Genomic DNA, 25,646 nt, shown 5'->3' with positions numbered 1-25,646 from the left:
CTTCTACTTATTGTGCTGGTTAAGATTATTCTTATTATTCTTTTTTTTTTTTTTTTCCTAGACGCTAACTTTAAAGCTTCATATCTCGCTCATTCCTCAACCGATTTTGCTCAAATTTTCAGCTTTAATACATTTTACTAAAGACTTTCAAAATACTTTTAAACATTTTGGATATTCTCTTCCGCTTGCGAGTTATTTCCCTTTTAGTGAAATTTTAGGGGCTTTGGTTTCCAGATAAAGGCTCCGAGACTATAATAATTGGAGCAGAGAAAACACTGAATTGGTAAAGTAGAAGCATTGTAGTTGTGCACATCATATTTTGTTTTTTGATTTCGCCATTTAAAATGGCGATAGAGAGGGGTCAAAAATCAGGACGCCTGAAAGAGCGAAAATTTGCACATAATTTCCTTTGTATCTTTTAAACTAAAAATATTTTGTTAAGACATGTAGAATAAAAGTTGTGTAGAATTTCAAGAGCTTTTATTTGACACCAGTAAAAAGGGGCTGGCCCCTTAAATTAGGGATCTACGGCCCCTAAAAGTTTTCGCTTTATAGCTCAAAAACGGCAAAGAATTCGATATGGCTTCCGATGGAAAAGTTGTTCTTTAACATCTTATTTATCTCATGAAATTGTTATTTTGTTCGAATCTTGTGTTATATTAGAGTAAAAAGCTATACCCGTAAACAAGTAGCCATTTTCATTTGGCAAGTGAGCGAGAACTCTTCATGCGTATAACTGAAATAAACTTGCTAAAAATAACATACCTGACTACAATAGATACTAATATTCATTTTAAATAAGGTTTTTAACATGCTCTGTGGTTCAAATACAAATTATTTAATGATACATTTCTCTTTTTCTTTCGTTTTAACATAAACAAACCTTCAAAAACAACAAAAGGAGAGAGATAAATTATCTTTTATTTGTTTCATATTAGAATTAAAATAAGTAATATACATAAAAATAAAACGTTCAAACGTAAAATAAATCATGGTCAATAACTGCAAGCTGTTTACATTCTTCACGGTCAGCGTTGTTTATACAGTTATGTAACCCAACTCTCGCCTCGCTCGCAGGTGGCCAGAGTGACAAGCTTGCATAATCAAAACAAAAACATCGAAGCTAACTCGGCTTTCGTCCATCGCATAAATAAACACATCAATTACTGGAAAATTATGTTTGAAATCATTTTGAACCCTTTTACATTATATCATACTTAATTAACAATTATATTATGTTTTATTTCAATTATAAAGTAATTGTAAAGATGCTACCGCAAACATTTCGAGTTAGTGATCAATGGACCTCATAATATTTGTGTCAAGTTATACATACATTTAAAAAAACCTACACAATTTTCCTGATTATTTATCGGGTTGTCATTTTCCTCACAATAAGTTTACGGTAAGGGTATGTGACGTTTCTAATTGTCAGAAAAAATCGTACTAAATAAAATGAAGTAGTTTTAAGTTTTATTAACTTATAATTGTCTGCATACAGAAGGATTTATTTGTCGGTTCATTTCATTTCATCTAAATACAATCATGCGTGCAAGTAGATGCGGTTTTTATAAGTGAAATGAAAAAGGCAAGAGCGCCCCAAATATATATATATACATCTCAAGCGTCTTATTGTGTTTAATTTTGGAGATTCATCACATGTGGACAAGCAATCTGTGATTTAACTCTACTTTAGCCAGTTAATACACAAGCTTTCTGCATTCTCTACAAAGTGAAAAAAATGGATCCTTTTTGTAAGCATAACAAATAATTTATAAACTTTATTTTTTAAATCACGGGTTCTTATCATGATTATACCAACTCTAAACATGTATAGAAAATCATCAGAAATCCACATCGAATCAGTCTCATTTCATTCAGTCATTAACTGCAAGCATTTTACATACACACCGGGGTTTGTTCTTGTTTACAATTACGTAACCCATGGCTCGATTGCCCGAGTTCGGAGCCATCGCATGTGTACCAGCGATCAGCGGCAATACATGTACACACAAAAACATTACCGTTTTAATGTAATTTGCAAACACAACGATTTACAGAAAATTATGTTTTTAATAAAATCGGATTTTTCAAATGATTGGTGTAAGGACAGGAAGTTCCAGTTCCCACCCTCCAATATTTTTGCCAACATATGCTTGACAGTATACAAACAGATCGGTCATGCCCTTTCCAGGCACGTAAAACCCGGGGGGGGGGGGGGGGGGGGGGGGGGGGGCAGGAAACCTAACGTTTTTACTGTTAATTTACTATGAAAATGGTCATTGGAAGGCCTGTTGCCCCCCCCCCCCACTTTTGTAGTGAAATGCGCTAATGTTATGTAAAGAACAAATATTTTGGTGTACAGAAAAGTTGGAACCTACCCCACCCCACCCCACCCCCCACCCCCCCGAAATAGGATTTTTGACTTTGGGAAATGTCCGTTTTCTTTCTTTTTTTTTTTTTTTGCTTGTCAAAGATTTTTTGGTAAGTGGAATTTTTTTTTTTTAGCTGCCCCCCCCCCCTTTCAAAAACGATGTTACGTGCCTGCTTTCAATCTGCCCCTTATGTCTACCTCTTTTGTTTTTACCTATTGAGGATTTTCTGTTGGTTGCCTGCCATTGAGGCTGCATTAGGACCTGACTCAAGGACATATGGTCAAGTCAAGGTTTTTATGTCAACACAGCTCCGACGGAAGACCTCTCGTTGCTTTGCAACGAGCTTTGCTCTAGTTCTATCACTATTCATACACTTGCATGGTAATTCTGAGTCTTTTTTTATCTTCAGATGGAAAAGTACAAGGCGATCCAATTGACACCGTCTCGTTACTTTATAGAATCTTATACTTTTACTATATAGAGAGAGCACATCAGATGGTCCTAAGGACCGTTAGCATAGTGAACTCTGAACATTAAGACAAAGGGGAGACTACCCACACGTCTTGTGAATATTACGACGCTGGAAAAAAGCTTCCATAATCCTATAGAGCGTGACAGAATTCCAACTGTACTATAACTTCCACGGAACCATACTACAACTTCTAAACCATGAACAAAGAAAAATAACAATTTTGTAATATTAAATTTTATTCAACTATGAAAACATAAGATATGCAACACACAAATGAATTAAGCAGGTTCTGATGTGTTGACTTATCACACATCAATATAAATGAATTTATAGTAATTCTCAACTGCAAAAAGCACGTGTTGTAACTAACTAAAGTCTACGGAATACTTATTGTGACTAAATCCTCATCCCAGAATTTTTATTATCCATTCCCATGCCTATTAAAGATAACGTAATGTCATCCAAATCATTTTGAAATTCTAAAAAGTCAGTATCACCGATTTCCATATCGAATGTAGCGATTTTCGTTCCTACTACCCCAGACTTATGTCGTCACATCGCGTGCCAGTTGCACAATTATATCATGAATATTCATGATACAAGATAGTTACGAAAACTTTCTTTCGTTTGTATAGAATTTATTGTACAGAAGGGCATGACAGACGGAAATGGGTATCCACATAAAGTGAAATTTTCTGTGCTTTATATTAATAATTTCTTCACTTAGGGCAGTTATGTTCATTTAAGAGTCCATTGCTATTTCTGTGCTTTATATATATATATATATATATATATATATATATATATGTGTGTGTGTGTGTGTGTGTGTGTGTGTGTGTGTGTGTGTTTTCCGCCACACTCAACAATCCTTCAGTTATCTGGGCGCCAAACTGGGAAACTTGCTCACTTAATGGCGCGAGCGGGAGACCATGACAGCACTGAAAAAACCATGACACTGTTGACTATTTAAAGCTCAAATTTTCGACGCAACCCGCGTCTTTATGAAGAGAATCATATATTACATAATATTACACAAATATCCACACCACGAAAAACGACAAATATCAGTAATCTACATTGTTAACAAGACTGATACACTAATGTACTGAATTGAGGAAAATGGTTTCGTTGTCAGCGTGTGAACAGACGATGATGTAGAGTTGTACACCATCGTCTGTAGACACATTTACAACGAAACCATTTTGTCTGAAATATTTTATAATCTAAAGCCTTGTAAATGTTGTAATGATTTATAAGATACACTCACAATATGTTATTATTGTATATGTAGGGAAGGAGATAAGATGAGATAAGAACCAAACCATGTTTAGTAAATAAAGTTTATATGTGTATTAAATTTGATGCAGGCTATGACAATACAACATATTTTTACTCAGGTACTTGTTACAATTCTTTTCCTAACATTTGAGCACTATATACTCCTACACTGCAATGTCGACATCTTACAACGACAGACACGCAGCTAAGTTAAGGCATACCAATTTCATTGTCTTTCAATTCAAATTTGGGTAGAAAACTGTGACGTCACATAATATAGTTTGTACAATGTAATGCAAGATAACATTGTCCAAAAAATAGCCACCTATTTGGGTCGTTTATTTACAGTATAATGATTAAATGATCGGTATTTAGAAAACGTATAGACTGTAGCCTATGGTATATCACCATGATATATCAATGCATATCACTAAACACATGCGCATTGCCGCATTACTGTTGACAATATCGACATCATTATAACATAAATCAATATAGTCCTTAACTCAGTATAACTGCTCTAGGATAAATTAATATGAACATAACAGCACTAACTATTGGCAGTATACTGAGTGCATTATTATAAAACCAACACCACATATACACTAATATAATAATGGATCACAAAATGTCTGAAAAAATTAAATTCAATATAACTTCTATCCTGGTTCTGTTGGTTTTTGGTTTATAACGAATCTGAAATGATTAAAACAACATCATAAAGTATCAATGACAGAAGTCCATGGACCACAAAGCTTACCCGAACCAACTTGCTATTGCAAAAATAAGACTCGTAAGTTCGGAACACTAAGAAGGGCTGGAAAACTATTAGAGACCTGCTATAGAATAACTAGTTAAATAAAATATATCTGATGACGCATGCATACCACTTTACCAAACTAAAATTCATCGTATTGCTATTGGAATATTTTTTACAAGATCTTCATTTCTAATAACTATCATAAATCCAAAGGTTCACAAATGACTTTATTTTAGCTATTCGACATACATGAACAAATGAAGATAACGAACAGTGATACATCTTTTAAATCCTATAAAGAATACAAAATTAAGAGGACAAACATTGAAGTCTGGCCATACAAGAAATGAGATCAAGTACCAAGGAGGAGGGAGGAGTAAGCATTCCCTGTTGACTGATCACACCCGCCATGAGCCACATATTTATCAGGGAGTGGAACTTTGGAATGAACATGGAGCGATAAATTTATTTCAATTTTTATTAAGCAGTATTTTTATACGACTTGTTATACAGTTCTTTGCATACTCATTTTGATTGTAATACGAATTATTCCGTTTACTTCAACAAAATATACCGGTACTGCTCACGGCTTGTGTGACCGGTCAACATGAGATGCTTAGTCCTCCTAGGCACCTAATCCTACTTCTGGTGTTTACATGAGTCCGTGTTTGCCATTGTCTTAATTTTGCATTCTTTATAGGAAATTTTTAAAGGATTTATCACATTCATCATTGTTCCTTATTTCTATGAAACTTTAAAATTGTACTTATGTTGCACCCCGATCCCGGGTTTATCATTTAAAAAAAACCTCTTTATGCATCACTGGTTTGATGTAAGTTATCTTGCTATATTTAAAGTGATTGTTGAGATAATTTTCAAACCTCATACCATGTTTTTATTATTTCTTCATCATTTACTCTTGGAACGAGCATGTTCCTTTATACACATCTTAAATTCTCTTAATCCAGTGATATTTCAGTGTAGGTTTTATTAATCAAAAATGGTTCTAGAGAAGTTATCAGAGATATGAAGCATAATACCAGATTGCCTGATGAAGAAACATATTTTGATCAGGAAAATGTGAGCGTTTTCATGGGTGAGCTAATTTATTACATATTCTATTATGCTTGTACTGATTATTCTATTATATAATTTCATAATCAATACATATGCGTTTGTCACATCAGATGATTGCACAAATCAACACCTATTTCTGCCTAATTGAATGCCGTTCAAAAGTCATTGATATTTTTATAATAGAATTTGGATTTTGAAACGTAATGTAAAACTCAAGGTCGATATTCATTTAAAAGAAAAGTTATTCAATGTATACAATCAATTGAATGAAATAAGTTGATGTGTCAAACCGGAGCTAACAGTAATATATGTTTTCGCAAATGTGTCATTTCATTCTGTTGTAATATTACCGTCAGAACTGGTGGAACTGGAGGACGAGATACTCGATCGTCGAGAAGAACTCTGTTTGCTATGTTGTCTTTCTCTGTCCTTGCCTGTAAAACGAATTCCAATGTTTTGGAGAAGGATCTAGTAGATTTGCAGGTGGGTGGTTAGATAACATTTTTTTTCATTCACGAAAAAGTGCATTTAATGCATATAATTAATTATTGAATTGAAGTATGGCGATGCATTAAACTTGGAACTAGCAGTAATATATGCACTCGTAAAAGTGTCAGTTTATGTATTACCGTAAGAACTGGTGGAGGAGATACTTGATCGTCGCGAAGTACCCACTTTACTTTGTATCCTTTTTATGTCCTTGCCTATAAAATGAATTATAATGCTTTTAAGAAGGATCTAGTAGATTTGCATAGGTGGTGTTTGGGGGTGGTGGTTAGATAACATTAATGGACATGAAAGGAGGTTGATTTCCACTAAATGTCAACGTAACCTGTTTGTTGTAAAAGTTTTCAAATTACACCGTAGTTGCATTACAGCTAACATAATCCCTTAGATATGGATAGAATAGGGGTATCATAAGTCTGCTATCGAGGAAAATATGCATTTGAAAATAGTCCAAGTAAGATTCCAATCTTGAATGTTTTATCAACATATCACACTGAACGAATCCCCATATCACCTTGTACTTTCAAAGTTAAATAGCATCACAAATTTTTATATACACCTACTTCCATAGTTTATTTTCACCATTTGTAATATACCGTACAGTGGTTTTTTCCGTGGGTCTACAGTTTTGCGATTTGCTAGATCAAAGATATGCTAATGCAAGGTGAAGATAACGAACAGTGACCAGTCTCATAATAATTTTAGTGGAATACATTTTGGTGGACAAGGAAGAGTTATTTTTCCAAATATCGAAGTCGCAATTTGTGCATATTTGGCGAATGAAATTTTGGCGGAAAGCTAAAATAAACCAAATTTATCACAAGACGGAAAAACCCCACTATACGGTATATTCTTTATGACAATCACATTTGATTAATCTTGCTATGAGGAAGTACACCCAATCAGTGTTGATCTTATATTATAAAAAATGTTTAGATAATGGTTATATTGTACAAGGTTTCTTTCGTACCTTGCTGGTCCATTTTTTTGGATATTTTTTTCAGTTCTTCCATCATCTGTTAATTATACAGTAATAGTTACTACAACAAATGCTGTCAACATCATACGTCATGACAGAAATCGTGCATACGCTCACATAGGGACGCGGGAAAAACCTTTCTATACGATTATTAAACATCAAATCACCAAACGGTCTATTATAGAGTTTATCATTTACATGTATATCGAATCAATCAATAAATTGTGAATAGATTTTGTAGATTCTACATTAGAAAACCTTACCTTTTCATTACTAGTTTTAAAATCTGTTTTCATTTTTTGGATTTTTTCTTTTAAGACCTTTGAATAAAAACAAACAGACGTGAAATTCAAGCAGTTAATCGATTTATGAATTCAATTTTATATCCATAAGTTCGAACCCCGTTCGAGCCATGGTCACGCTTAAGAACACTCACTACTACGTGTCCGAGCGTTAAACATGTATGTAGGTAAAACTTGTGCGACGTGGTATTACATATTACATACAGTTGGTGAAGTCTCAACATGACCCCTCCCCCCCCCCCGAAAAAAAGAAATACACCAGAAACATATTTGTGCTAATCTATCTAGATAAAAGTACTATATTCATGGAATACATGTATCATATGAAGAGAGAAAATTAATTGAATACCATTATTTTGTCCTTTTCCGCAATATCCATCTCTCTGAAAAAATATTGTTAACATTGTTACATTGATATATCAAATCTTGAGAAACCATATAAAATATGAAAACTGACATACATACATAAAATAATATACGAAGACGTTGCCACCCATTAAACCCATCATTCTTGAACTCTTTTATATTTTTAAACTACCTGTGTCAGCGTAATCTCTTAGACGAACATTTTAAAATGGTATTATGGATCTAAAATAGATCTAATTATAATCAGATATAATTTTGCTTTTCTGAGGAGCTGATTGTTTTCTTTTACACGTTGTACATGTGGGCATGGCAATTACAACATCATTATGTTGCTTGATCTCTCACAACATATAATTCAAACAAAACCAATTAAGAAATGAAAATCGCTCTTTTGTGTATGCTATCATAGGATAATCTCAGAAGGCGAAACATAAAAGCTGATGAGTTATAGCCGATGCTTTTACATGTATATTTCAAACAACATTTGGAGACTAAGGCAGGTATTTTGCTTCATCCACAAAAACAAAAACTTTATTTCTATTCTACTACGGTCCAGAAATATACAGTCGACCGTTTACCTATATTGTTACGAATTAGGTCACTGTAAAGTCATGACAGTTTCCGAAACGGTCTAGGCTTGCTGACGAAAAAGGTGAGCTATTGTAGAGTAGACTTGATATATTTTGAAAAAAAATGAATCAGTATTTAGTTTGATTGTTGATAAATTATATCAGTTACTTGGAATACCCAGTACAATAAAATTATACGTGCATGAAAGAGGCTTAACTTGTGTCTGCATCGACAAGTTTATTTACTATTGTGTCGATCTCGAGATGCAGGGGGTTGTTATAGATTGAATGGCAAATGTTCTTCAGTAATCTATAAAGTTGTTTTACAAAATATACTGGCTAATATTTATAAAATAGAATTATCAGTTTTCGACTTTATTGTTGCATTAGCAAACCTCGAAGTGTAAGCGGGATGTGTATCAATTTTCTTATAATCAGTTATTACGTATGAAGGTATATCGCAGAATAATGACCGCGGCATTCCTTTGATATTTGCAATAACCGTGGTAGAATACCACGATGTCTAATGTAAAGTTATTCTTTTGTAATCATTCCCTTGGGTAATAGGATTACATCAACACAGAGGATTCACTCGCGTTTCAAATCTATGAATTGCATAATTATGCTTTTAGGTACTCAAAAGTGTTTGCTCATTGACGTTGCAGAAAACCTTCAAGTTAGCCTATTCTATTTTCAATGAGACTTAGTATATATCTGCGTTCATTTAGATTAATAAAATGCTAATAGCACTTTGAAAAGATTTTTCCCATGTTCTAGAATGGACATTTGTAAAATCTTTATTTTTTTTTTTTTAATTTGTAATGGGTTTTTTTAACTATCATATTATATATCAAATTAATATGTCAAATATGCATCTTCATACACCTCATGCATAAACATATATAAACACATTAATGTGAAGATTGTTTTTAATATAGAAGAAAAAGGAACAGAATCATGATGATGGGGCACATATTCATTTAAGATCTAAGACATCATTTTTGAATGTTGTGGGGTATGACATGAATTTGGTCATTTGATCAAATCCTATAACGCCCGAAGAATATTTTTTATTTTGATTTGTGTTCTTACCGATATTCCATGATTATGTAGCAGATGACCAAAATAACGATCGTAGAACACAAAATATAGTTCGTTAGAGTTTTATCGAATAAAAAATTAGGAACAATATCAAAGATAATATAAGATATAGATATTTAATTGAAAATGTTAAAAAAAGACGAAACATGTGTAAAATAAAGGTAATTTAGAGCGTAAAGTTAACTGAAATGACGACAAGAAGAGCGGGGTAAACTACATTCGTGATGTGATTTGGTCGGGATCAGCGATGGAGAAACTGGCGTCGGTCTAGCTTACTAAGTTGAAAACGCAATTGTTAATCACAGATTTCGACAGAAATTCTAAGGATCTGAGAGAATTGTTGGTGCATATGATGGGTCAAGTTAACGTTAAGCTCTTAGTCAGGTTTTTGGAAAGAAAAACGGTATGTTCATCGTTAGGACTCGCGGTTGTAGCCATGCGGTTGACGATTCAAGACAGTAGGACACATTTAGACAAAATGCAGGTAGTTTGCGTCTTTTATTTACCTTCGGTGTGTGTAAAATAAAATAAAAACGAACTGACGGAGTTTTTGTTCATTTGAGAGATTTCTGTTGTAGGATTTTAATGAAGACTTGCACCGGTACCCTGACATGAACATGTAAAATATTTGAGCCTCGAAACCAGCCTCGCTTATGATCATGCCGAGTCATAGCCGTGATGGAAGTTGCCAGGAAACAACAGGTTAACTTATCATCATAAAGTAAATAGGCTTATAACTCTGCCTACATGTTTTCGCTTTCAATATCATAGAACTTTATAAATTCGCCATGCAGAAGTTGCAGACGGTATTTAAAACTGTATGAAATGAAACATCATAACGATATGTTTAATGATTCTCTTTTATAAATTGATGAAATTCTTGTTTGTTTACAAAATAAATTGTATAAATATCCTGCTGCGTTTATTTCTGTTATGATGTCATTGCAGTGGCGAATCCAGGGTTTACGAAAGGGTATGTGTGAAAGTCAAGTATTAGCCAAAATGCTTAGCCATTTTGGGTGCCAATCTGGAATTTTACTCACACTTTTTCTATTATTTATATTTGTGGCGAGGGGGGGGGGGTCTACATTCACCACTGCATTGCGTAAGCAAGAAGCCAGGTGAAAATACAGGGACTGAATTTTGAAGCAGTGATTGTATTTATGTGCAAGAACAAACTGATCACGTGACCAAATTCATGTCACAAGAAATTGAACATCAATTTCATTAGTACTGTCATATAAGGAAGTGCATTGGCAAAAGTAAATATTTGGGAATAGTAAGCAAAATTGATTATCTAATAAAATGTAATATACTGTACATATGAGTCACAACATAACACATATATACATACGATGTCAGTTGTTTTTAAATTCTATTTTACTTGAATATATATACTCCTTAATTATCAAAATTACATGTATTAAATTGTGTACTTTATAAGCATTGATGTTCTTATATTTACCAAATAATATTGGTGTTCTGTCAAAAGATACAGATATTTCAAACTTGTACAAAACCACTCCTTACTATCATTACAAATCTCCTTTACCAAATAACAATCAACAAACAAATTCAATTTCTTTGTTACAGAAACTGCAAGCTGGGTTACCTTTTAATCCTGAATTTATAAAGATATGTAAAATTTGGAACCGTGACCACTTTTGATTCTTGCGGGACTTTGAAAGGGAGTTACACATTTTGCTTCATTCACTTGAATTGAAATAATATCCATATTCATTCCATTTTAATATTGAAGTACTTGTTTCTTTATTTCTTTTAATGAGAATGTTAAACATACATGTATCTTGATATTCATTCATATTGATGTAGAATATTCCCAAAGAACTAGGTACAATTGGTCCATAAAAAAGCTCAATATAGTTATGTTTTCTATACAAAAGACTGTCCATCACTGTCCGTTTACGACTAGAATATTCAACACAATTTGTTTTTACATAAAATAGATGAAATAAACTTATGTTTGGCAAACTGTAGATCCATATATCGTTTTAGAGTTATCTCTCTTGTATTGTTCATGCGTAGCGCAAAAGGGGGGGGGGGGTAGTTTTTATTGTTGAGTTACCCAGCATTGCATTCTATAAATTTCTAGAATTAATGGCTGGGCAAGTCCAGAATAAAAACACTTTAGAAGAACATTATAGCCATGCATATGTAAGTCAATTTGTGTTGCAGGTATTTGAGTGTGCATGTTAGAGTGTCAACGGATGCTACATGTAACCAGTGTTAACCCAGGTCTGATTAGGTAAACATTAGGTATATATTACCGAGGAAATCGACTATGGACGTTGTAGTCATCGAAAGTTCCCACGTTAAACGTTTACGATCCTATATGCAAAGCATCCTAAACTCAAAAACTTGAATAATGTAAATGTTAAAACACACTTGTATGGGATAAGCGAGGGGAACATGGGAAACATTACAAATTCAACGGATGAGAAGAAAATGACTTCATTCATAAACAATGTGGGAGCGTCGCCAAAATGCCTGATAATCCAAACTGGGGGGAACGATGTGGAATCCCTTTTTGCATATTTTGTACATGCTTTACTCAAAGCAATGTATCTCTTAGCATTACACGCCTTCTTGCGAGTAGGGGAAACACAGGAGCTAGTATAAATACAATTTCCAGGCAGTCCATTCAGTTTCTGGAAAATGCTCAAAATGAGATTTAAGATAAGAAATAAACATGGAACATTCTTAAAAGCATTATAAATGAAAGGCATGTAAAATATTGTATATTGAAAGTAATCGTGATGAAGAAATGATGTGTCCAGTCCAAGCATTAAATAGGTATTGTGAACGTATGGGGGGCATGGGGGTAGTTTGTTTTTTTTGATAGGATACCTGTTACAAGGCAGTATTTTACACATCAGTTGCAGCTTTCTCTGTTATGGACAGGATATGATACCAGTTTATATAAAACACAGCTTTAGGATAGCACACATGGGCATTTCAGATGACAAAATCCAATTAATGGGTAGGTGGCAATCTGATTCATTGAAAAATATATCAGGATCCCTTTATTAAAAATGTAGTTAACACCTTGTGATAATGGATCATATGTGCTGTTTGAATTTTGGGGCATCATGGAAACAGAGACTTATGTTGCCTCAAACACTGTGTAGGATGCTAGGTACTTAAGAACCTTGAGTTCAGGGTCGGAGGTGATGCTTGAATTTTCGGACATCATGGGGACAGGGGCCCATGAGTTATCACAATTTAGGGAGTGTTAAGTTCTCCATCTTTGGTGGGCCATATCATTGTGGATATTAAATGTATGTTGAATTTGATGTTTCATCATGTATATCTTGTTTATTATTAGTTGTATTTACCACTGCATATTATCTGTCATTTACATTAATAAATGAAATTTTTTCACATCAACGAGATTTTGTTATTCAGACCCACCAAACTGAGCACAAACTGTATTGACAAAAGTTTTTTACAACTGTGAAATGTTCCATGAACGTGAAAACATTAAACGGCTCATGTGTATTGCGATATTTCAGTATATCCCATTTTACTGTTTTAAAGGACTTATTTTGATAGCATGATGTATATTGAATTGTTATTATATGATATGCATACTTCAGTGCGTGATTTTCTCTTCCGATCTTATTGATTGTGCATACATGTACAATATAAAAGAACTTCGATTGTGTATTTTTCAATACAACACTCTGTGTTTCCAAAAGAAGTACCTTTTAGCCTTCAATGCAGCATGACCTTCTGCTTCCCTTGTTTTCTTCAACTTCACGTCAAAATTGGTGTCATATAAAAATACTGCAAAGAAATAAAACGTGGAGCCGTTATATTTGAACTACCACCACAGCTGACCATGTGCATACTATACTGTAAATAAAACATTAGAAATGAACCTCATTCAAATTTATTCATCAAAGACCAATTGCCTGATAAATAGTTTTATGGTCGAAATCACCTTGAGTTAAGATCACAGCACTCCCATGAAAATGTCACAAAAATCAATTCTGTCTAATATACAAATAAAACTTCTTTCATTGTGTATTCTCCAAAATACATACAAACTTATAATATATTATTTAAACAAGAACAAAGAGAAGCAAAACACACAGAAAGGAATATATTCTACACATTTGTCTAAAACCTTTCCATGATAAAAAAAAAAATGGTTGGGGTAGGACGAACATTATTTTCCCCCAGTGATTTGTGAATACGACCAAGGTTTTGATTTGAAGATCTTTAAGAGATACACCAAATATATGTAGAATATATCTCAATAACGTTGCTTGCTTTGTTTTTATTTTGTTAAAGGTTTCATTTCAAAATTTGTTGCCCATACAGAGACTTTTGTTTTAGGTTTGACGCAGCGGCAGATCGAGAACTGGATCCAAGCCACGAGGCTGCGAATAGAGCATCTGATAAGGTCGGTGTATAATGTTGCAAAGGTATTATATTTCATCAAATATATATGGAAATTAGTTTTGTAAAGACACAGACGTTCCACTACACCCCAAGCTTTAACTACATGCTATCAAGAATTTATTCTAGTTTTTTTTCCGAATGATCATCTGTATTTTAAATGCTGCTCTTATTGCCAAAATCCATTATTATCCACTTATTCATATAACTGTACAAAAGGACAAACACCACTCCTCTATCCCAGACGATCAGAAAGAGAAAATGGTTGTGGATAGGACATGTATGCAGAATGTACCCAAATTCCATCCCAAGGGTTGCTTTGAAATGGTCACCAACTGGCAAGAGAAAGAGAGGAAGACCAAGAGAGACCTGGAGAAGATCGGTGGAGAAAGAAATGAAAGATAACAACTGGAGTTGGGGACAGGTCCAGAAATGGGCGAAAGACAGACCAACATGGAAGTCTCTGGTGACGGCCTTATGTGCTGACAAGCACGAAGAGGACTAATTAAAAAAAAATTCATATCAAAAGACCTACCTCTGACAAACACAGGACTATCGTTGAGTTTATCATCTGCCTCCTCTTTGTTAGATGTCGAATGCCGGATAGTAGACGCATCTGAATCATTCTCATTTTTACAAAATGCAATATCCTTCATACGTACTTTCCAGATTAGAAAATGGATAAAGCAGAACACCATCGCTAGCCATTGCATATGGAAGGGAAATATTGGCTTTAAACTGTATTCCTCCAGAAAGTTGGTCTGTAGTTGGGACCAATAAAACTTTGATTTCACGTGAACCTCTGAAAATGTGTAGCTGAAATATACGGTCGAATGTCTTTTAAAAGGTGTTTATTTAATAAAAAAAGAGGCAGATAAATGAACTACAACATTTGATTGTAATACATCACAGTCCTGTTACAGTCGCTGAGATTCAATAAACTTTATTCCCCTACTTTACATGACCCCACACTAAGACAAAAAATCCATTTTGTCAAATATATGCTACTGTACTTTGTTAAGTCGTGTTTTTTTATTTTGATTTTGAGAACGGAAAACCCCACTAACCTAAGATATGAAAGGTAGGGTCATTGATACAAGTACACATTGCACATAAGAAAAGGAAAGTAACGTCGGTCGAAATTACGTATGAATGAAACAGAACTGTTCATTTATTCACGAAATTTCATGACTACGACATTGATTCAGCAGTAGTATACTCTTTATATGAAAGCAAGCATATGGTTGCAAAACATTTATGATAAGGACATCCGTACTTGATATGTCTAGAACAATCACCTGTACATGGCAATCAATAGGTTTAACATGAGAATTACAGCTACTAATACGTATAGAGCCTTCAGATATGGCGCTAAGAATCTCCCAAGTGAGGACGGACATCTCTCCAAAGCTCCACTGGAATATATGGCTTCATCAAATGAGCAGTCAGGTTCAGTTACTGTTTAAGAAATAAACAAATAGATAAAAGGATGAGTAATGCAATATAACATTAAATTTGATGTAAATTGAACTCATGCAATTCTAACGAATCAGGGCCTACGGTGCCCAGGGGATGTAGGGCGCTCATGGCCGATACTTCAAGTATCAAACGATGCATGTATAAGCTATCACAATCAATTTTGATTTATTCAATATCTTAACTGAAATCCAGATATGTTTTAATCTTTCCATTTAATTCGAAGAGAAAGAGCTGGAGTTTTAGTTTTAGAAAAGAAAAGAAATGGAAGTTTATTGTTCAGAGTGTCTATGGCATCGGAAAAAATAAATCACTTGTAAAGTCAATTCAGGTCGAGTTAATGAAGGATTGCATTTTGATTTATGTATAAAGATGGTCAAACGAAGTATCATCTTTCTAAATATACACCCAAATTATACTTATTGGAGGCATCAAGCATAGCATACAGATGCTCATTTTAAATAATATTTTAAACCGATTTTGGAATGTTTGCAACAGGATATCCATTAATATCACATAGTACTAGTGGAGAACTAAATTTAGAAATATTCTAATGCAGAAAGTGTATCTTTTCTTGCAGAACTGGAAGCTGTTGTTTATTTGGGAACATTTCCGTATATAAATTCAAAATCTGCTTTCAGTGATATGATATTCCCTTGGAATGACGTTTTCTCACATTATCACCAGTGTGAGATCGACTTCACCCATGTGAGACAGCCATATGATATTTCTCTATCCCACACTGCTGCGACGTCATTTGATTGTGACGTAATGTATTTTCTATGATTTACGTTGCACGATGAAGATTTACTTTACACGGTGAAGTCAAAATGTTTTGCATTGTTATCTTTAAATTTTAATGTATATAGCTTTCTGGTGAACAGTCTTGTTTTTTTTTAGTTTACCCTTACAGTGTTATATAGCTTTCTGATGAACAGCCTTGTTTTTTTTTTTAGTTTACCCTTACAGGGTAAACCATTTTCGGGTATGCTCTTTCTGCCTATCTAATTAGTTTTTCCATCGAAGGTCAAATGAGGATTTTGATAATTTAGAATTTTCTCAAAACTCGTAAATTTATGCACTAAACTGTAGGTAAAATGTAAGAAAAAAATATCCTTCATTATTTACTCGTGTGGGATAGGGAAATTGCACCTCTGCAACAAGATCCGTTGTCTAGAAGTCCGCAAATCCTCGTCCTAGACTGCGAATCTTGTCCTCTCCGTGGAATTTCCCTATCCCACACTCGTACTAATGAAGGATTCTATTAATATCAAATGCAAATAATGCAATATTTGAGAAGTTAAATATATTGAGATATCTAATTCCAACTCCTTCAAAATTCGCTGGCTGACCTTTTCCTATATCATTTTCCAAGAATATGTCACAGTACCAAATCTCCTGAATGGATGTTCTGTATTCAGCGAGGACTAAGCATATGTACCGAGTTGAGTTTCGATATACTGCTATGGCACATAGTCACATCATTGGTCTTGAACCCTGGCCAAGGAGTCATAAATTCACACTTTCAATACATGCTATCTCCCCAAGTTTGTTTGCTATGTGGTCAAGAGAAAATAGTAACTAGAACATATACAAGGTGAAGATAACGAACAGTGATCAATCTCATAACTCCTATAAGCAATACAAAATAGATAGTTGGGCAAACACGGAGCCCTGGACACACAAGAGGTGGGATCAGGTGCCTAGGAGGAGTAAGCATCCCCTGTTGACCGGTCACACCCGCCGTCAGACCTATATCCTGATCAGGTAAACGGAGTTATCCGCAGTCAAAATCAGTGTGCCAAGAATGGCTGAACAATCGGTATGAAACACGTCAGACAGCATTTGACCCAATGCGAGGTTGTATTGACGAACTAGATCGTTATAACGACCATAGCATTTGCGAAATGCTGACTTCAATCGAGAATGTTGAATCCCTGTACCATCACCCTGTTTGTCAGTAGCTTACCTCGATTTAAAAACTAACTATACGCAGAACAAACTCTTGCATATCGAATCAGTTGAGATATGTAAACACCATATGCAGGTGATAATGGAATATTGCTACATAAATATGGGAAGTTGACGATGGAGAAGCTGAAATCACCCCGTTTGTCATACAGTTGAGTTGTATTTTCATATTATGATAAACATGTACATAGCCCTTCCTCCCGTGGACTAACCCTGAAACAATTGATTTTACAATTGTGTTGGATAGAGCCCAACCATCTTCGCAATCCAAGTGTCCAATTTGCTTACTCTCATCTGACACATAACTTGCGAAGATGGAGCCCGACAAGCTGGCAATAGCCATATATAGTATCCCTGCAAACTATAAGATTTCTAGAGGGCAGATAAATTTTTTTGATTATAACAATTTAGAACACTGCATTCTCATTCCCAATATCTTGCTCAATTGACATTAATATGTTTAATTTTTCTATCAGAATATCTTGCGATCCCCTGTTGTTTTTTGAAAAGTTGAAAAGGACGCACAACAGTTAAAGAACGCTGACCACAATAAATCATTAGCCAAAGCAAATAACCCTAAACAGGATATGAATTGGATAAAGAAGTATTATCATCATTAGCGTATCATCAGTTATGTTAATCATGTGTATTATATTTTTACCCCTATCTCCTTCCAAGTTAAGTTCTCCAAAAAGCATCCAGTAACCGTTCCTTGTTACTTTTTCTAATGTATCGAAGCTGAAGTCCGAATTGTCATGATACAAGATGGCGAAATACGAAACATTGTAGCACATTGTAATAACTGTCATAACTGCCATAAAAGCGAATGTATCGATGAACTGAAACATACAAAAATGCTAAATTTGACTCAAAGACCTCAACACTAATTAGAATCGGTTGTGTAATGAAACAAATATATAACTTTTCTATGATTTCGTAGGGAGAAAGAAATGTTCATCGAACATATCTTAACGCCCAAAACACACACACACACACACACACACACACACACACACACACACACACACGCGCGTAAGCACCTTCAAGTTGGGTCCTCTAACTCAGCACGGGCAAATGGGAACCCCCTTTTCTAGCTGGTATTTTGTAATGGTTTTTTGGCTACATATTGATTTTAATATTACCAAAGACATGTGCTATTTCAAATTTTGATTTGACAAGTATTTCACAATATGACCTAGCACCTTCAAGTGAGGACTTCCGGTACAGATACACCCTGCCAACTTGGGACAACGATATACACACAATCAACTGAGGACACCATATACATACTGACAACTGAAACCGTTACAGAATAGCAATAGCTAATTCATTTGTATCAAAACATTCTTGCAGTTTTTACATAAAAGTGAGAATATTTTCCTATTACATTTTCGAGCTCACTACGAAAATCTTAAACCGAACGTACTTATATTCATCATAAAGAGCAAAATGAAAATAACTATTGACTTTATTGCCCGGTCTCTCCCCGAGGAAATTTAAAAGTTTGAGAAATTTATATGCGTAAACTTAAGCATAGGTATTTAGCAATGCTGCAGTATTTTCCTTTTAGAGAAAAATCATGAAGTTGTCAGGACAACGAATAGACAATGAAAGGATTTTTGTAACACAGAATAGTTGCATTAAACTTGAAAATTCAAGTAGATGTCGACATTCCCTTCACGCTGCATCTCCACGGCCAGTCTTGCACATGCATAAATTATACGAATAGCGCATGCGAAATACGTCGGAGGTTTCCGCTGATGTTGCATATCCAGTTTTAGTTTGTCGAAAGCATAATGTATATATTTTTCTAAAATTTGATGTTCATTTCTTTCGAATATTGGAACGATTTTTAAAATCACAATATACATTTGTGAAATTTCAAATGTCGAATGTCATTTAATGAGTATTTCCTGAAATATTGTTAATATACTTCAGAAATGTTTTTAGTTCATCATGATATCTGTCGGCATTCTCCTGACATAAACATCAGAAGGATTTTAACAATGATCCGATATAGATATGACATTAACAGACAACTTTAGTAGAGAGAGTGTCAAATAAGTATATATTCACTTTGAAACAATCCAAACATTTAACTGATGACACCGTGTAAGAGGATTTGATCACCTTAGTCTATTGAGGTCAAATCGATACACACACCATCAAATGAAGACTATTACTTTTTAGGTTTGTTACTGACATTTTTTCATAGAGAATAACATACTTAATAAGAGTTTTGTTTTGTTGATGACCAAAACCTTTTCATGTTATATATAAGAAAGTTGCTAAATTTCGCCACTCGCCAACAGTTACTACAAAAATTTAGACGTCAATCACGTGACGCATTTTAATTAATGACAGAACGTCATTCTAGTCCGAGGCAAAACAATTTAATATATACATACACTCAACTGAGATCAATTCATACACACCGTCAAATGAAGACTGTAATATACACACAGTCAACTGAGGTCAAATTGATACACACACCTGCAAATGAGGACTTTGATATACACACAGTCAACTGAGGTCAAATTGATACATACACACCTGCAAATGAGGACTTTGATATACACACAGTCAACTGAGGTCAAATTGATACACACACACCTGCAAATGAGGACTTTGATATACACACAGTCAACTGAGGTCAAATTGATACACACACCTACAAATGAGGACTTTGATATAGACACAGTCAACTGAGGTCAAAATGATACACACACCGTAAAATGAGGACTTTCATATACACACAATCAACTGGGATCAAATTGATACACACACCGTCAAATGAGGACTTTGATATACACACAGTCAACTGATGTCAAATTGATACACACACCTGCAAATGAGGACTTTGATATACACACAGTCAACTGAGGTCAAATCGATACACACACCTGCAAATGAGGACTTTCATATACACACAGTCAACTGATGTCAAATTGATATACACACCATCAGATGAGGCTTTGATATACACACAGTCAATTGATGTCAAAATGATACACACACCATCAAATGAAGACTTTGAAAATCAGTTTATGAGGGGTTATGGTAATCAAAATGTTCGTGGACTGATGCTATAAAATCATCATCGGCAAAGCTACAAGAATGAAATTTGGCATACTTATAGATATACACAAGTTTCACTTATATATACGATATTCATTCATTAATTAAGTATTATTAATGATAAAACACCGGGCAATACGTCGACACGGCACAACCCTAAAATTATATAAGACACTAGTACTCTGCTTTTTATAAGGATCAAGAAATGATATTTATATCTTTTGATAAAGGTTCGTGAATCTCTAGAAATATAATGTAGTACAATTATACATACTGCTGCAAATTTTAACGTTATTTCAACCGTTTCTAAGGATTTTTGGTCGATTGCGTAAATGAAGTTCTAAACATTGTATACAAAAAATGACGATGGCGGACAGTGTATTTTTCCGCAGCGTAATTAACATTTGTCTTAAATTTGGAAATTGACCAACAGAAACTGTTTATCAGTTTTGCGAATCTGGTGTATCATATCAAGTGTTCCAAACTCTAATTATTAGAAGGCTTAAACACTTTAAGGAAACAAGAGGTCATTGGGTCACATCACTCACCTGAGTCACCTTGTCTCATATTTAAAGATTTTTCCTATATATTCACATGCAGAACTTTGATCCTTATTGTGGCCCCATCCAACCCCCGGGGGCCATGATTTTAACAAACTTGAATCTGCACTATGTCAGGAATGTAAGCTTTCATGTAAATCTCAGCTTTTTTGGCTCATTGGTTCTTGAGAAAATTGATTGATTGATTGATGTTTTCCGCCACACTCAACAATTGTTCAGTTATTTGGTGGCGCCCAGTTTTTCGGGGGGTGGGGGTGGAAGAGAGAACCCGGATACAATTAATATACCTGGGAAGAGACCACCGACCTTGCGAAAGTAATATGGGAAACGTTCTCACTTACCGGCGCGAGCGGGGTTCGAACCCGCGCCAACCAGAGGTGAGAGGCCGTGTGATTTTGAGCGCAATGCTCAACAACTCGGCCACGGAGGCTCTCTTTCTTTAGAAGATTTAAAAAGATTTTTCCTATATATTTGTATGTAAAACTTTGATCCCCTATTGTGGCCCCATTTCAACCCCCGGGGGCCATGATTTCAACAAACGTGAATCTGCACTATGTCAGGAAGTTTTCATATAAATTTCAGCTTTTCTGGTCCAGTGGTTCTTGAGAAGAAGATTTTGAAATGAGCCAACCCTATTTTTGCATTTTTGTGATTATCTCCCCTTTGAAAGGGAAATGGCCCTTCATTTGAACAAACCTGAAAGCCCTTCACCCATGGATGCTTATGGCCAAGTTCGGTTGAAATTGGCCCAATAGTTCTGGAGAAGAAGTCGAAAAAAAGTTTACAGACAGACGGACAAACGACGGACAACAGGCGATCAGAACAGCTCACTTGAGCTTTCAGCTTAGGTGAGCTAAAAAGAGAAAGTATTAATGACGACGAAAAAATAGGATGTCCATAGCTATATGTCTTATGGGTATATATCAGCACGATCAATACTGATTGACTAATTTCTTTGCGACTTCGTAATAATTTCAAGACAAAAGAAATAGCGCTTTTTGTTTCTTATGATTAGGAGAAGTTTCATCCAGTTTCTTTCGTACGTAAGGGTATTGCTGCCAATTGATATAATTTTTTGCTATGTCGTAGGCACGAGATACTAAGTCGTACGAATGAGATACTAAGTTGTACGAACGACATACATATGTAATAAGTCGTAATTACGAGATAACAAGTCGTATAAACGACACATACTTAGTCGTACGAACGACATAATAAGTCGTTATAACGAGATATAAGTTGCAGTTACGGGATAATAAGTCGTACGAACGACATAATAAGTCGTAATAACAAGATACTAAGTTGTAATAACGAGATACATGTAATAACTCGTACAAACGAGACAATAACTCGTACGTACGAGAAACACGAAGTCGTTCGAACGACATAATAAGTCGTTATTACGAGATATTAAGTCGTAATAACTCGATTCTAAGTGGTAATAACGAGATACTAAGTCATAATAACGAGATACTAAATCATACGAACGAGATAATAAGTCGTTATTATGAGATAATAAGTCGTTATTACGACATAATTAAGCCGCATGAATGACATACTTTCACCAAACAACAAATATGGACGGCGTAGAAACAGTTGACAAGCTTGTGAAGTTTTATTTCAAGTTAGGATCTAACCACAAAGAAATTTTGCAATCGCTAGCTTTTTATAATGGGATCGTGATTAGTATTAAAAGCTTGAGACGTCTTTTGGCAAATATGGGTTTGTTTCGCCGCAAGGGTTATTCGGATATTCTTGCTGTGGCTATGTTTATAACGGAACAAGTTGATAAATCAGGTCAGTTACAAGGATATAAACTGTTACACTAAAGTATATCAAGAATGGTTTTGTTGTGAATCAGGAGAGTGTTCGATTGTTGCTTCAAGTTATTGTTCCAGCGGGCGTTGAAACAAGACAGCGAAACAGATTTCAGAGGTGAAAATACTTATGCAGTGGACCAGATTTTGTAAATTGAAGCCATGCGGATTTTGCATAATACCACCTTCACACTCGCGGATTTTTCTTACGAGTCCTTACGGATCTCAGACTCGTAGTCAATCGCAAGCATTCGTAAATCACTCGTCGGTATCCGTTAATAACTCGTCACAACTCGCACACACTCGTAAGGATCCGTGAAAGTAGGGGCAAATTTTTTGACATGTCAAAAAAATTCACGATTGTCCACGGATTTCATTTTCCGTAAATAACCCGTAAATAACTTGTAACAATCCGTAAGACTTTAGTATCGTAAACTGCTCGCAAGAACACGTAAACTGCTCGTAAGAATCCGTAAAGCACTCGTAAAAAGTTTTTTTTAACGAATCTTTGCGGCTAGTTTACGATATGTTACGGATAGTTTACGAGTTATTTACGGATTATTACGAATGCCTAAGTGATATTTACGATTGCATTCACGTCGGGTTACAATCGCTTTTACGCTTTTTCAGAGTCATTACGAACGCTTTACGTATAGACACGATTACTTTACGAGTACATACTTAAACTTTACGATTAAGGAAAGGTATGAAAGACGCAAAATCTGATAGTTTCTTTCAGTTGTTATCAAGACATTAAAGAAGTTACACATTAATGTCAGGGATGCGTTCAAGATTGTAGCGGCTAGTCTAGCTGCTAGGCTAGATATCTAGATCTATTGTTATTTCTACGTAGGGCTAGAGGACCCAGAGATCGTGGTTTATATAACTTAATATTTTATGATACGGTATAATGAAGATACTGCATGTCTTGTAAATTATGAAATTGTTCTTGAGAAGCAATCTATTTTTACTGTTCTCTGCACATTTTTCCTTTGACAGAAGTGTGACACTTCAGTTGAACAAATTATATTTCACTCAACCTACATGTATGAATGTTTTGTGCCAGGTTTAGTTGAAAGTTGGCCCTTCGGCTCTAAATAAGTTTAAAATCATAAAGTTTACAGATGGACAGATAGATATAAATAAATGGACACCAGAAAACTTTTAGCTTCAAATGAGCTCAAAACTAATGAAGACCTAGTTCCTGTTCAGCAAGAAGCATTGCTCTAGTTTTCTTTGATCAACTCCCATGAGTACAATCTGTAATTTGAATTACATGAACTTGACCTAGACACCTTGAGATTCATAATACTCTGTCAGAACATAAACGTACTTTGTGTCAAGCATATTGTCACAGTTTCAGGAATATCTCTTGAGAAAGTTTTAAAATCTTGATAAAGACCCAGGTGCAAGATCACAAGCATACCAAGCATAAGCTTGATGTTTTCTGTCATTGTAAAAGTTTTCAATCTAAAATATGACTGTAATCAAATTCTAGGACCTTGACCTTGATAAGAATGAGAATTGGTAAATAGTTCATAGTAAATCATTAAGTATCATACAAGCTTTCATGAAAAGCAAGAGTTACTACTGCCTCTTGGTTATATGTCTATGCACCGTATAAAAATTCTAATGAACATACTCTCCATCAAAGTTTGGAGAAATTACAAAAGCTTTAAATGATAGTGTCAAAAGTATTCGGTTTTCCTTTGGAGACATAGGGAATGAAGGTCAGGACAATGCTAAATTCTTGCTCTGTACTGGTATAGTAAAAAACCCTACTCTTTAAATATGTAGCTTTTAGTAAATGTAAAAGACTAAAGTGTTCATGAGTGTATTTTTGATGCTTATTATCTCACTAAGACCACTTTTAAAATATCTCGTCCGTACGACTCACTGTATATCATTTGTACGACTTATTATCTCGTTATAACGACTTAGTATCTCGGTATTACGACTTAGTATCTCGCTTGTACGACTTATTATCTCGTTATTACGGCTTGTTATTACGACTTACCATCTCGTTCGTACGACTTATTATCTCGTCCGTACGACTTATTATCTATTTCGTATGATTTAGTATCTCGTTACTACGATTTATTATCCCGTTATTACGACTTAGTATCTCGTTATCACGATATAGTATCTCATTATTACGACATAATATCTCGTTATAACGACTTATGTCGTTTGTACGACTTTCTGTTTCTCGTACGTACGAGTTTTTATCTCGTTATTACGACTTATTATGTCGTTCGTACGACTCATCATCTCGAAACTACAACTTATTATCTCCTTATAACGACTTATTATCTCGTAAATACAATTTATTATCTCGTAAATACAGCTTATTATCTCGTTATGACGACTTATTATGTCGTACGTAAGACGTAGTATATGTCGTTTATACGACTTATTATCTTGTAATTACGACTTAGTATGTTGTTCGTACGACTTAGTATCTCGTACGTACGATATATTATCTCGTAATAATGACTTATCTCGACTCGTACGTACGACTTGGTATCTTGTT

At 34.7% G+C, this 25,646-nt stretch overlaps 1 protein-coding gene across 1 annotated transcript in view; it reads right to left on the bottom strand.

Moving 5' to 3' along the window:
* Positions 1 to 3,046: 3,046 nt before the first annotated feature.
* LOC125656600 (transient receptor potential cation channel subfamily M member 2-like) overlaps positions 3,047 to 25,646 on the bottom strand; it is a 79,430-nt gene continuing 56,830 nt past the window's right edge. The window contains exons 15-24 of the mRNA XM_056143781.1: positions 18,320 to 18,497; positions 15,510 to 15,669; positions 14,747 to 15,027; positions 13,512 to 13,593; positions 8,100 to 8,133; positions 7,712 to 7,768; positions 7,440 to 7,485; positions 6,592 to 6,666; positions 6,313 to 6,396; positions 3,047 to 4,821 (exon numbers count right to left, since the gene is read on the bottom strand). Of these exons, the coding sequence (XP_055999756.1) occupies positions 4,811 to 4,821; positions 6,313 to 6,396; positions 6,592 to 6,666; positions 7,440 to 7,485; positions 7,712 to 7,768; positions 8,100 to 8,133; positions 13,512 to 13,593; positions 14,747 to 15,027; positions 15,510 to 15,669; positions 18,320 to 18,497 (1,008 nt within the window). The 3' untranslated portion in view covers positions 3,047 to 4,810. The remainder of the gene's footprint in view (positions 4,822 to 6,312; positions 6,397 to 6,591; positions 6,667 to 7,439; positions 7,486 to 7,711; positions 7,769 to 8,099; positions 8,134 to 13,511; positions 13,594 to 14,746; positions 15,028 to 15,509; positions 15,670 to 18,319; positions 18,498 to 25,646) is intronic.

This window comes from Ostrea edulis, chromosome 7 (genome assembly GCF_947568905.1).
Source record: "Ostrea edulis chromosome 7, xbOstEdul1.1, whole genome shotgun sequence".
Classification (NCBI taxonomy): domain Eukaryota; kingdom Metazoa; phylum Mollusca; class Bivalvia; order Ostreida; family Ostreidae; genus Ostrea; species Ostrea edulis.
Note: the sequence above shows the minus strand (reverse complement) of the source record. Positions and strands in the feature narration are given on the sequence as shown.